General features: G+C 46.0%; 1 protein-coding gene across 1 annotated transcript in view; it reads left to right on the top strand.

Annotated features, from left to right (window-relative positions):
• PLXNC1 (plexin C1) overlaps positions 1-12551 on the top strand; it is a 262942-nt gene that overhangs the window by 43308 nt on the left and 207083 nt on the right. Inside the window, exons 6-8 of the mRNA XM_073651689.1 lie at positions 10047-10212; positions 11321-11408; positions 11542-11641. Coding sequence (XP_073507790.1) covers positions 10047-10212; positions 11321-11408; positions 11542-11641 — 354 coding nt within the window. The remainder of the gene's footprint in view (positions 1-10046; positions 10213-11320; positions 11409-11541; positions 11642-12551) is intronic.

The following is a 12551-nucleotide window of genomic DNA, read 5'->3' as shown; positions in this document are numbered from 1 at the left end:
GATCTCTGCAGGAACAATGAAGATCTCCATTTTTTTTTCTCTTTCCCGCATTTGCAGTGGGGAGGTGCAATCTGTCAGCCTATCAGCAGCGCACACACGGAGCGAAGTGCTTTTTTTCACACAAGCAAGGGCATGTGTGATTGGCAGTGTATGTCACATGTCCTTGCCCTATAAGACCAAGCCATTTTCCCCGTCGCCACCATTTTCTCACTGCTGCAGCTGCGTGTTAGACGGCACCGCTGTTGCTGTGTGCGCTATACCTTGTTAATTTCAAGCCAATTTTCGCACAAATATACAGATAGCTTGGGAGTAGGGAATAGTTGTGATTGCAGTCCTTTTAAGGACTAGGTTACAGCATTTCCTACGACTTTTATCAGGCAGGTCTGTGCTCTTAAATAGATAGATTGTGGGAGTAAAGACTAATTGTAATTGGAGTCCTTTTCAGGACTAGGTTACATCAGTTCCTATCAGTTTTTGCCAGGCAGGTCTGTGCCAGTGCTGTGCAAGTTTTTTTCACAGCATTTGGCTGAATCTAGCAAAGCTAATCCTTTTTGGCCTATTGCAGAGTGTGTTAGTCAGTGGAGTAGCCTATCTGTGTTGCAAGATATACCACCTGTGTATAGAATACCAATTTTTTTACTGCACCTAGTGAAGTAAAATCTTTTGGGCATAGCATCATTCTATTAGTCCATCTATACTGACCTCCATCAGGTTGCAAACTGAATATAATTTTTTTCTGCATCTAGCTCTGAAAAAATATTTGGGCTTCTAGCAGTGTGTGGGACTTGGTCTATTAGTCCATCTATACTGACCTCCATCAGGTTGCAAATTAAAAATAATTTTTTTCTTCATTTAGCTCTGAAAAAATATTTGGGCTTCTAGCAGTGTGTGGGACTTGTTCTATTAGTCCTTCTATACTGACCTCCAGCAGGTTGCAAATTGAATATAATTTTTTTCTGCATCTAGCTCTGAAAAAATATTTGGGCTTCTAGCGGTGTGTGGGACTTGGTCTATTAGTCCATCTATACTGACCTCCATCAGGTTGCAAATTAAAAATAATTTTTTTCTGCATCTAGCTCTGAAAAAATATTTGGGCTTCTAGCAGTGTGTGGGACTTGGTCTATTAGTCCATCTATACTGACCTCCATCAGGTTGCAAATTAAAAATAATTTTTTTCTTCATTAATCTCTGAAAAAATATTTGGGCTTCTAGCAGCGTGTGGGACTTGTTCTATTAGTCCATCTATACTGACCTCCATCAGGTTGCAAATTAAAAATAATTTTTTTCTGCATCTAGCTCTGAAAAAATATTTGGGCTTCTAGCAGTGTGTGGGACTTGGTCTATTAGTCCATCTATACTGACCTCCATCAGGTTGCAAATTGAATAAAAAAATTTTCTGCATCTAGCTCTGAAAAAATATTTGGGCTTCTAGCGGTGTGTGGGACTTGGTCTATTAGTCCATCTATACTGACCTCCATCAGGTTGCAAATTAAAAATAATTTTTTTCTGCATCTAACCCAGCCAATAGTTTTGGCCTAATACCACAGTTTGGCCACTCAGCTCTGCTCGGTTACCATCCATTGTTTTTTTGTGCAAACAACTCCAGAGTTGTGAATTAGTTAACCACCAAAATGAGTGGAAAAAGGCCTGCTGCTGGTGGAAAGGGGAATAGGCGTGTTGGGAAGGGGAAAAAAGGTTGTGTCCGTGGGGTAGGTGCAGAAGAAAGACCATCTTCCAGCCAAACTAAAATGTCTACTTCTTTTAGCGGACAATGTGATAAGATCCCTTTCTTACGGCCACGCCAATCGCTACAAATTCCAGATGAGGCACAAAAACAGCAGGTGCTTCAACGGATATCAAGTGCTCCTTTAAGTGGGCTCTCCTCCACATCAACTTCAACATCACAAATACTCCAGTCCTCAAAGGTGTCACCCAAATCGCACTTGCTTCCTCACAGCTCCCAAATCTCCAGCTGCCCGTCTGAGTATGAGGTAGAACAGATGGTTGAGTCTGCAGAGCTGTTTACTCATACTATAGCCTGGGAATCAGAGGTCGACTCCAGCGCTTCTGTGAATCCAGACGAGGAAATGATCTGCACTGATGCCCAGAATCTTTATGAGTCGGATCCAGGACCAGACGCAGAAGGTTCTGACCATAATGTAGACCCTCATTCCCAAACTGTAACTCCTGTTGGTGGAGACAATGAGGAAGACGATGATAAGACTCAAATACCTGATTGGAGCGACAACTTTAGTTTTTTGTCAGGGCAGGAACAGGTTGGCTCTGAGGACGACGGGTGTGATAACGCACAGGGTGATGATGATGAGGTCGGAGATCCCACTTACTGTCAACCCACAGTCAGCCAAGAGATGAGGTCAGCAGAGGAGGTGGAGGAAGATGCTAGTGACGACGAGGTCAGGTTGCGCCTTCCTGGACAGAGACGTAGTACTGGAAGCACGTCAACAACTGCATCCTCAAACACAACTCTGCCTCTCACCACAAGTCGTGGTGGCTCTTCAGGTCGCATGGGTGCTAAGCCTTGCATAGCCTGGGCATTTTTTCAGATCGATAAAGATGACCCAACTCGTGTTATCTGTAACATTTGTCAGCAAAAGCTAAGTAGAGGCCAAAAAATACATAGTTTGAGTACTTCATGCATGAACCGGCACATGGACATGAAGCATAAGTTGCAGTGGGAAGCTCAGTGTGCTACAATGCGGTCTAGCCGGCCGGGCCAACCACCGTCTGCCATATCTTGTGCATCCGCGGTCTCTTCATCCTCTGTGACTGGGGGGACAGCAGTCACACCTGTTTTGGGGCGCAGACCTGCCACCTCTTTACCCGCAACAGCCAGCGTGATTGGCAGGTCATCATTTTCTTTGGAGGTGGTAACACCAGCTGGTCTTGAGCGCTGTCCGACATCGATAGCACCACCTTTGGATCAAGGCAACCTAACATGTCCGCCTGCATCTTCCTCACAGACCGGCAGTTTGCCGGGGACACCCTTATCAACCCCGTCTAAGCACAATAGCCAGCCCTCGGTCCCTCAGATGTGGACAAGTAAAAGACCATTTCCTCCTAGCCATGAGAAAGCTAAGAGGTTGAATTTCACCATCTGCAAGCTCTTGGCTACAGAAATGCTGCCTTTCCGCCTGGTGGACACAGAGGATTTTCGAGACCTTATGTCCGTCGCAGTGCCCCAGTACCAGATGCCCAGTCGGCACTACTTCTCAAAGAAAGGTGTGCCTGCGCTCCACCAGCATGTCGCACACAACATCACCGCTTCTTTGAGAAACTCTGTGTGTGACAGGGTGCATTTCACCATAGACACTTGGACGAGTAGGCATGGACAGGGGCGTTACATGTCGCTGACTGGGCACTGGGTAACTATGGTGACAGCAGGACAAGGGGCTGCTGTCCAAGTCTTGCCGTCCCCACGAGTTGTGCGTCAATCCTCTTTATGTCATTTTTCCTCCACTGCTTCTGCCTCCTCAACCTCCTCTCGGTCTTCCACCTGCACCCAAAGCCTGTCTGGTCATGCCACAAGCTTTCTAACTGCGCAGAAGGGATCCTGCACACCTCCTTACTATGCTGGCAGTAGGGCTCAACGTCATCAGGCGGTTTTTACATTGAAATGTCTGGGAAATGTGAGTCACACAGCTGAGGAGTTGTGGTCAGCTCTGGAGAACCAATTTCATGAATGGTTGTCTCCACTGGACCTGAAACCAGGGAAGGCCGTGTGCGACAATGCTGCAAACCTGGGTGCGGCCCTTCGCCGGGGCAATGTCACACACGTGCCTTGTATGGCTCACGTGTTGAACCTGGTTGTCCAGCAATTTTTAGCCCACTATCCCAGACTAGATGGCCTTCTGCAGAGGGCACGGTCGCTGTGTGCTCACTTCCGCCGTTCGCATCCCGCAGCTCAGCGACTTACATCTCTACAGAAGTCGTTGGGCCTGCCACTTCACCGGCTAAAATGCGATGTGCCTACCCGGTGGAATTCAACTCTGCACATGTTGCAGCGACTGTGGCAGCACCGACAAGCCCTGGTGCAATACGTTCTGACGTATAGCCTGGGCCAACGAGATTCAGAGGTGGGGCAAATCACGCTGGAGGAGTGGTCTCAGATCAGGGACCTATGCACCCTTCTGCACAGTTTTGAAATGGCGACGAAGATGTTTAGTGCTGACGATGCCATTATCAGCATGACTATTCCGGTGATTTACATGCTGGAGCACATGTTAAACAGAATTCGGAGTCAGGTGGTGGCACAAGAGGAGGTGGAGGAAGTAGAGGAGGAGGAGTTGTATGCGGAAGGGCTAACATCTGCAAGGTCCAGACGGTCGGCAGCACCAGGGCGGCAGGCATGTGAGGGTGGGGGAGATGATTTTACCAGGGCGCATGGTAGCAGCCAAACTAGTGAGGAAGGTGCAGGAGCCCAGGAAGAAGTGGAGGACGAACTGATGGAAGACTCATCAGATGAGGGAGACCTTGATCACATTTCTGTTGTGCGAGGTTGGGGGGAGAGGACAGAGGAAGGAAGCATGATTGTTACCTCGCCACCAACACAACAGGGACTTGGTGCTCCTGGATGCGCAACACACATGAGTGCCTTCTTGCTGCACTACCTGCAACATGACCCTCGAATTGTGAGAATTAGAAATAATCCTGACTACTGGGTTGCCACACTGTTAGATCCCCGGTACAAAAGTAAATTTGCAGAAATTATTCCTGCCATAGAAAGGGATGCACGCATGCAGGAGTATCAGCAGAGACTGTTGCAGAATCTTACATGTGCTTTTCCACAAAATACCAGTGGTGCACGTAGTGAATCTCACAGTTCCAACTTGCCAACCGTGGGACCGTCAAGTGTTCAGCACTCAAACCGTAACAGAACCACAGTATCTGCTGGTAACATCAATTTTGCGGAATCATTTCACCACTTTTTTAGCCCATCCTTTGCAAGGCCACAGGAGACAAGAAGTCTGACACATAGTCAACGCCTAGAGACGATGGTACAGGAGTATCTCCAAGTAAACATTGAAGCCACGACTGTGTCACTGGACCCTTGCTCTTTTTGGGCTTCCAATCTGGATAAATGGCCGGAGCTAGCCACTTACACCTTGGAGATCTTGTCATGCCCCGCAGCCAGCGTTCTGTCTGAACGTGTGTTCAGCGCTGCTGGTGGTGTGCTGACAGATAAGCGCACGCGGCTCTCCACTGATAATGTAGACAGACTCACGTTCATAAAGATGAACAAATCATGGATCCGAAACGACTTTTCTACCCCTGTGTCATCCTGGGGAGAGTAAAAGCTTGATGATTGGTTAAAATCACCCTACCAACCGTTTTAAGCTTTCAAATTACTAATCATGTTTATCTGTATCTTGACTGGAAAATAATTTGGGCTTTGTAGCAGTGTGCAGCACTGATCCTATTAGGCCATCTATAATAAGCTTCACCAGATTTAAAATTAAAAATAATTTTTAGCTGCATCTAGCCCGGAAAATAATTTTGGGGCTCCGAGATGCGCAAGACACATAAGTGCCTTCTTGCTGCACTACCTGCAGCATGACCCTCATATTGTCAGAATTCGAAGTAATCATGACTACTGGGTTGCCACACTCTTAGATCCCCCAAACTTTTCGATCAACCTTTTCATTTTAATAAAGACCAAAAAAATGGTCATTTTTGAAATTATAAGCATTAGCAGGTTGTTAGAAACTGAAATCAAACAGTTTTCAACTCAAAACTTTATTCTAGGTGATGTTACATTTGTACATAGGACCCCTTGTTCGAAAGGAGCTTTTGAACTCTCTCGTCCATTGAATTTGTCAGGTTTTGGATGGTTTCTGCTTCAATTGTTTTGCATGAGGACAGAATACCCTCCCAGAGCTGTTGCTTAGATGTGAACTGCCTCCCGCCATCATAGACACTCCTTTTAATGATGCTCCAAAGGTTCTGAATGGGGTAGAGGTCAGGGGAGCATGGGGGTCACACCATAAGTTTGTCCCCTTTTATGCCCATATCAGCCAGAGATGCAGATGTTTTATGTGCAGCATGAGATGGTGCATTATCATGCAGAAAAATGATCTTGCTGTGAAATACACGGTTCTTCTTCTTGAACCATGGCAGGAAGTGCTGTTTGAGAAAATCCACATACATTATGGAGTTCATCTTTAGCGCCTTCAGGGATCCTAAAGGGGCCGACAATCTCTCTCCCCATGATTCCAGCCCAAAACATTACTCCACCTCCTCCTTGTTGGCGCTGTAGCCGTGTTTGCGTGGGGTGTCCATCAACCAGCCATCCTCCACTCCATTCATCTGGACCATCGAGCGCTGCACGGCACTCATCCGTGAACAAAACAGTTTTGAAATCAGTCTTCATGTAATGTTTGGCCCACTGGAGCCGTTTCTGCTTGTGTGAAGTGGATAGAGGAGGTCGACAGGATGGCGTATGCACAGCTGCAAACCTCTGAAGGACCCTGCATCTTGTTGTTCGGGGGACGTTGGAGGCACAAGCAGCTTCAAAAACTTGTCTGCTGCTATGACAAGGCTTTTTTGCCGCTGCTCTTTCAACCTGACGTAATTGCCTGTAGGAAAGAGTCCTCAATTTGCCCTTATCAGCACGCACACGTGTGTACTGTGAATCAGCTACATACTTCTTGATTGCCAAGACACTTCATCCTGATCATCGCACAATGTTGATTGTAGTCATGCCTTGACCTAAACACTCCACAATTTGTTGCTTCTCAGCAGCCGACACATCCTTTTTCTTTCCCATTTTGGCAGAAAATGTAGGCTGCTTAATAATGTGAGAGAGCCTTCTTAAGTAGTCTTGCCTTTCATTGGACACACCTGCCAAACTAATTAGCACAGGTGTCTGCAATTGCTTACAGTGATATAAAGAGCCGTGACACACATCACCATCAATGAGTTTAACTGACAAACAAACAAATTCTTCCCTTATCACTCCTAAACACTTTTTGCATAATAATTTGGAACGCGGTGTACATGTGCTTTTCCACAAAACACCAGTGGTTCACGTAGTGAATCTTACAGTTCTAACTTGCCAAACGTGGTCTGTATGGAATTGTTCAATAAAGGGCCCAAAATTAAGATAACATAGATGGGAGAGGTCTCTATGAATAGGAATTCCTAAGTATTTGATACCCTGTGAGGGCCAGGCAAAGGGAAAGTTGGACTGGATGGAATCCTATATGGATTTAGGGAGGGAGACATCGAGGGCCTCAGACTTCGCTGCATTGATTTTAAAATTTTACCATGTAACAAAGTGATCTATTTCAGCCATAACAGCAGGGATGGATATATGTGATTGAGTGATATATACTAGGACATCATCAGCAAATAGAGAGCACTTGTACTCGGTGCCTCCCACCTCAATCCACCTAATATTGGGGTTATGGCGAATTGATGAGAGCAGGTGCTCCGTCACTAGGATGTATAAGAGAGGGGACAGAGGACATCCCTGCCTTGTCCCATTGGTGATTGTGAAAGGTGATGAAAATGTTCTGACGCACCCCCTGGGCCTTGGGATACCCGGAGCCGGACCCTTTTTGGTGGATGCTGGTGGTTGTAGTCTTCGTGGCGGCGATCCGGTTCCGTGGCTCAGGGCGGTCAAACCAGTGGCGGAACTATTTATGTGGTTTTGATGTTTAAATGTCCGACTACGCCACCCGTGGATTGCGGTCAGAGTGAACCGCCGCTACAGGGCAGACCGCTAAGGCTGGTGTTGTGGGTGCAGCAGAGCGTAGCATAACTCCCCACGGGAGGAGTATAGCCTCAGGGCAGTGTATGCGGAGGATGGGGGTGATGGTGCAGGGCAGCAGCAGTAACGACACGGAGTCAGTGATGCAGTTCAGGGCCTTTACTCACAGTTCTTATTATCCAGACCACGTCTGCAGGTAACGGCTGCCCACGTCGTACTGTGCTCACCAGGTGAGGGGCTCAGACAACTCCCAGATAACTTTGGAGCGCTTCACAGGACCCCCTTTGTGTGTCCTTTGTCTGGCCTTTCTTACCAACACTTCTGTCCGGCTGCCTCGGGCCTCCTCTTGGTAAACTTGGCGCCAGTTTCCCTGACCCTATGTGGTGCCTTCCTAGCGGGTGGAGCAAGGGGCTGCGCCACATAAAATGTCAGAGCCTCCGGTTTCTAGCTGAGGGTCGTTTCCTGCCTCCACTAGTTCGGGGACCGGTCTCCCCCTTTGGCCTGACCCCTCCACGCAGGTGGATTCGGGCGTGCGGTGGCGACTCGCCCGTCCGCACCCCTGGGATCCCTTCATTCCTCGTTCCTGGAGCCTTCTCCGCTCCTCTTCCTTCCTTCTCCCTCTTGCAGGCCTGGGCCTCTGTTACTAGGCCCGCCTCCGGAGCAGAGCTCATGCAGAGCCCCTGCTCCCTGCCACTTCTGCTCAGACTTCTCTGCACTGAACTAAGATGGTGCCCACCTTTTATACTCCCTTCTCAATGCACCCAGGAACTGCTTCCTCCCTGCTCCTGCACTGCAGGGTTCCCCTTCCTCAGTGTTCCCTCCCCCCACTCCAGCCAGGGACAGGGACTGTCGTGCCCATCTCAGGGGCATATTGGTCGCCCTGCCCTACGGCAATGTGGTGTAATGCATGCAGGTGTCGGGTCCTGATCCACACTCCATCCTTATCTGAGAGTGAGATATCACACCTCTGGGTGAGGTGCAATACGTCTGTAGCAACCGAGCCCTCGGTGCTACAGTTCCATTTATCTTCAGCCTAGGTGACGTATTGTGATACAGGGCCGTGATTTTGGCTATAAAAGGGTCCCCTAGACCCCTACCCCAAGCTTTTTAAGAGAATCATATATGGCGTGCCAGGAGACTCTATGGAATGCTTTCTCAGCATCCAACGAGAGTATCTACTTACAAATTTTTAACTGCATCTAGCCCAGGAAATACTTTGTGCCTAGTAGCAGTGTCTGCTAGTCAGCGGATTATCCCGGCTGTTAAGCAAGCTACACCACCTGTAGTTTGGACACTTAATTTTTTCAAAGGAAATGCTTCGGGACCACGGGATACTTAGTGAAGAGCATCAGGAGGCACCCCAAGGCATAGGGGCTGGGACTGGCACTAGGATGCCTTGCGGTGGACAGCCGAGCTCGATCCTTATAAAAGCTTTTTAACTGCAGCAGCTTTAGTGGACGCTACTGGAGCTGGAATTACGCGGCTGCTGGCATGAGACTTGCCCTCCAATAGATCCTTGTAAATGGATTTAAAGTGTATTCATTCAAATTAGAGGGACAATTTAAATTAAAAAGCTTAGAGCTGCCTCCACCACAGGGGGGCTCTCTCGACCCACCAGCGGACAGGCACCAGTATTGGGAGAGGGGGGCTGGCCGTCAGGGTTCACCGCGGCTCTGGCACAAACCCGGCGACACGGAGGTGGCACGGGCAGGAGCGGACTGGCCGTCTCGGCTTCTCACTTTTTGGATTTTAGAAGGGCATGACATGCCTATATCTGTGTCTCCCCCTCCTTTTACTCCTCCACCTCTTTTCTTTTCGCATGACTATATGTACTTGTCACTTTTCCATGTGTTAGTTGTGTCTTCTGAGCAGTTTGTCAGCTTTTGGACACCTTTGAAGGTGTTTTCTATGTGTTTCTATGTGTTTTTGTTTGCCTGCCATTGGTATTAACGGTGTTCGAAGGTGTTCGACGAACAGTTCGACGAACAGTTCGGCGAACACACGGGTGTTCGACGAACCAAACCGAACTCGAACACTACGGGGGTGGCTCAACACTACTTATGACGACACGACAGCTCCTCTGAAAATATGAATGATTCACTGAAAAAGGGAAAATCCATAAAACTTAACCTTTAATAACTCATTAAACGACCATCTCAACACAACATTATGTCACAATAAATCTCTATAATCATTTGCTTTGGTGCTCCAAGAACCCCAGTTCAACTTTTTTTTACATTAAATGTCATCAATTTTAGATCAAGTGTATTGTGTTTGTAATAGCATTTATTCTTTCACATTTTTTATTTTATTCTAGATTTCAGTAAGCATTCAGAAAAACCCTTTACTGTTTGATGAAAACGCTCCCTGGAATTGTAAAATTATAAATAAAGACAAAAGAGAAACTCTTTGCACAGGCAATAATGATGCTCAATCCTTGAACTGCTCCTGCCAGTTTTCTGCACAGCAGGCTTCTGTCACAGGTATATCAGGTCTCTCTGTACTAACCGCCACTCTCCTACTTTCTATATGAGCCTACTGACTGCTTATTTGGGAATATTTCAGCAGAGCAGTATTTCTTGCTTTCCAGAAGAAATAGGATGATGGAACCAAAAGTAGACCACTGTATATATGCCCAATAGGATTATGGAACATGAAGTATAGGATGCTTTATAAATTATGTTTTGGTAGTGTTTTTTTTACCAGTATTAGATGGCATCTGTCAGTAGGATCAACTCTCCTAAGCCGTCTATATGGGCATGCAGGTCATAGGAGGCCAAATAAAATGATTCCTTGATATCTGCGATCTGATGTCTTATTCCAGATATTTTGTTATATGTAAATGAGCTGTTAAGGACTATGGGCCGGACTCTGATCTCCCTGAAAATCTGCCTCCAGAGATTATTTTAAATAGGAAGCATTACCAGTGTGATGTGTAATGACCGCTCTCTGATCTCCTGATCTGACTGCAGAGCTGTGTGTGATTATACCTGACACATCTGCAGGTTCCTCTCCGCTTCAATCTCAAAGAGCAGACAGGGTTCTAATACAGCAGAGCTGTGAGAACTGCAGTAAATGTGTTTTGTAAGAAGACAAAGTTCAGTTTTACTGTTCTGTGTTAGTTACTTATCTCATACCATTTAATTTAAAATAAGCTCTGGAGGCAGATTCTTAGGGAGATCAGTGTCCGAACCATGGATCATAACAGCTCATTTACATATTAAAAAATATAGTAATGCAGATATCAAGGTATCATTTTATTTAGATTCCTATGACCTATATGTTCATTTAGATGACGTAGGAAGGTTGATCCTACTGACAGATTCCCTTTAATAATGGGGGAAAACAAGTTTATTGGAGATAGACAATGTGCCAATGAACCCTGAGGGTCTGTTAACATTTTTATTTAGAACAGTTGTCGTCTATAATAGACATTTCCAATGTTACTAAGAATATTTAAGTGGTTACCCTAGTTGGTGCTACTGAACAGTACAAAATATAATTATGCAGAATATACCGTAGATATAATACATAAAATATAATAAAGTGATGCACAATTTAATCATCATATACTTTTATTTTACTTTTCAGCCACATTAACAGCTGAAGCACAGAGTAAAAATCTGGCTCTCTCTGAACAATTCCAATTTCAGAAGTGCTCACAGTATTCAGAATTCAGGTACATGATTATTAGTTTGGAATTGTGTTTTAATAAATCTAAATTGTGTCATATCCAGTGCTAATTATTCTAAAATCTAACTTACACATCTAAATTACTGCGATATATTATTAATCTGAGTTACTTCCATCAGATGCCTTGACTGCATATCAAGTGGTTGCGTATGGTGCACAACTACTTCTAGCTGTACATCCCCAAAGATTCAATGTGGAAATGAAGACTATGCAGATGAGGTAAGTGTTGTAACATTAAGAAATAACTAGTCTTGTTGGAGAACTATCGATAACGCATGACTTTAGTTTTTCAATGTCTCCAGTTAAACTAGCACCTTTCACTTAAGGTAACCTGTCAATTCCCCTACGACTCTTATCCCACCACCTTAATTTTAATTAAGCCTATTTTTGCATTAGGGCAAAACCCTTCATGTGTCATATACAGTGGCTTGCGAAAGTATTCACCCCCCCTTGGCTTTTTACCTATTTTGTTACATTACCTGTGCTTAAACATTTTTGTAATCCGATTTGTGTGTGATGCATCAGCACTAAATAGTCTACGTTGATGAAGTGAAGTGAGAAAAATATAGGCGAGAATTACATTTATGAGATCAAATAACTAAAACTTGGCATGTGCATATGTATTTTACCCTTTTTGCTACGAAGCCCCTAAAAATGTCTAGTGCAAGGAATTACTTTCATAAGTCACATGAAAGGAAGTCCCCCTGTGTGCAATCTAAGTGCCACATGGACTGTCAGTATGTACACACCTTTTCTGAAAGGCCACAGAGGCTACAACACCATTATGCAAGAGGCACCACTAACCAAACAACACAATGAAGACCAAGGAGATCTCCAAACATGTCAGGGACAAAGTTGTTGAGAGGTTGGGGTTGGGTTTTAACCCCTTACTGGCCTGGGGCATATTAGTACGCCCCAGGCCCTCACCCCCTGTTCAGCAGAGGCTCCGGCGCTGAGCCCACACTGAACCGGGCACATGTCAGCTGATTCTTACAGCTGACATGTGCCCGCAACAGCCGTGGGTGGAATCGCGATCCACCCGCGGCTGTTAACCAGTTAAATGCCGCTGTCAATCTCTGACAGCGGCATATAACATCGCCGCTCCGGAAGATCGGCATTAGCCCCTCCC

The sequence above is a fragment of the Phyllobates terribilis genome, unplaced genomic scaffold, assembly GCF_046119375.1.
Source record: "Phyllobates terribilis strain yellow unplaced genomic scaffold, ASM4611937v1 Scaffold_11__3_contigs__length_659146591, whole genome shotgun sequence".
Taxonomy (NCBI): domain Eukaryota; kingdom Metazoa; phylum Chordata; class Amphibia; order Anura; family Dendrobatidae; genus Phyllobates; species Phyllobates terribilis.
This window is presented reverse-complemented; position numbering and strand designations above follow the sequence as displayed.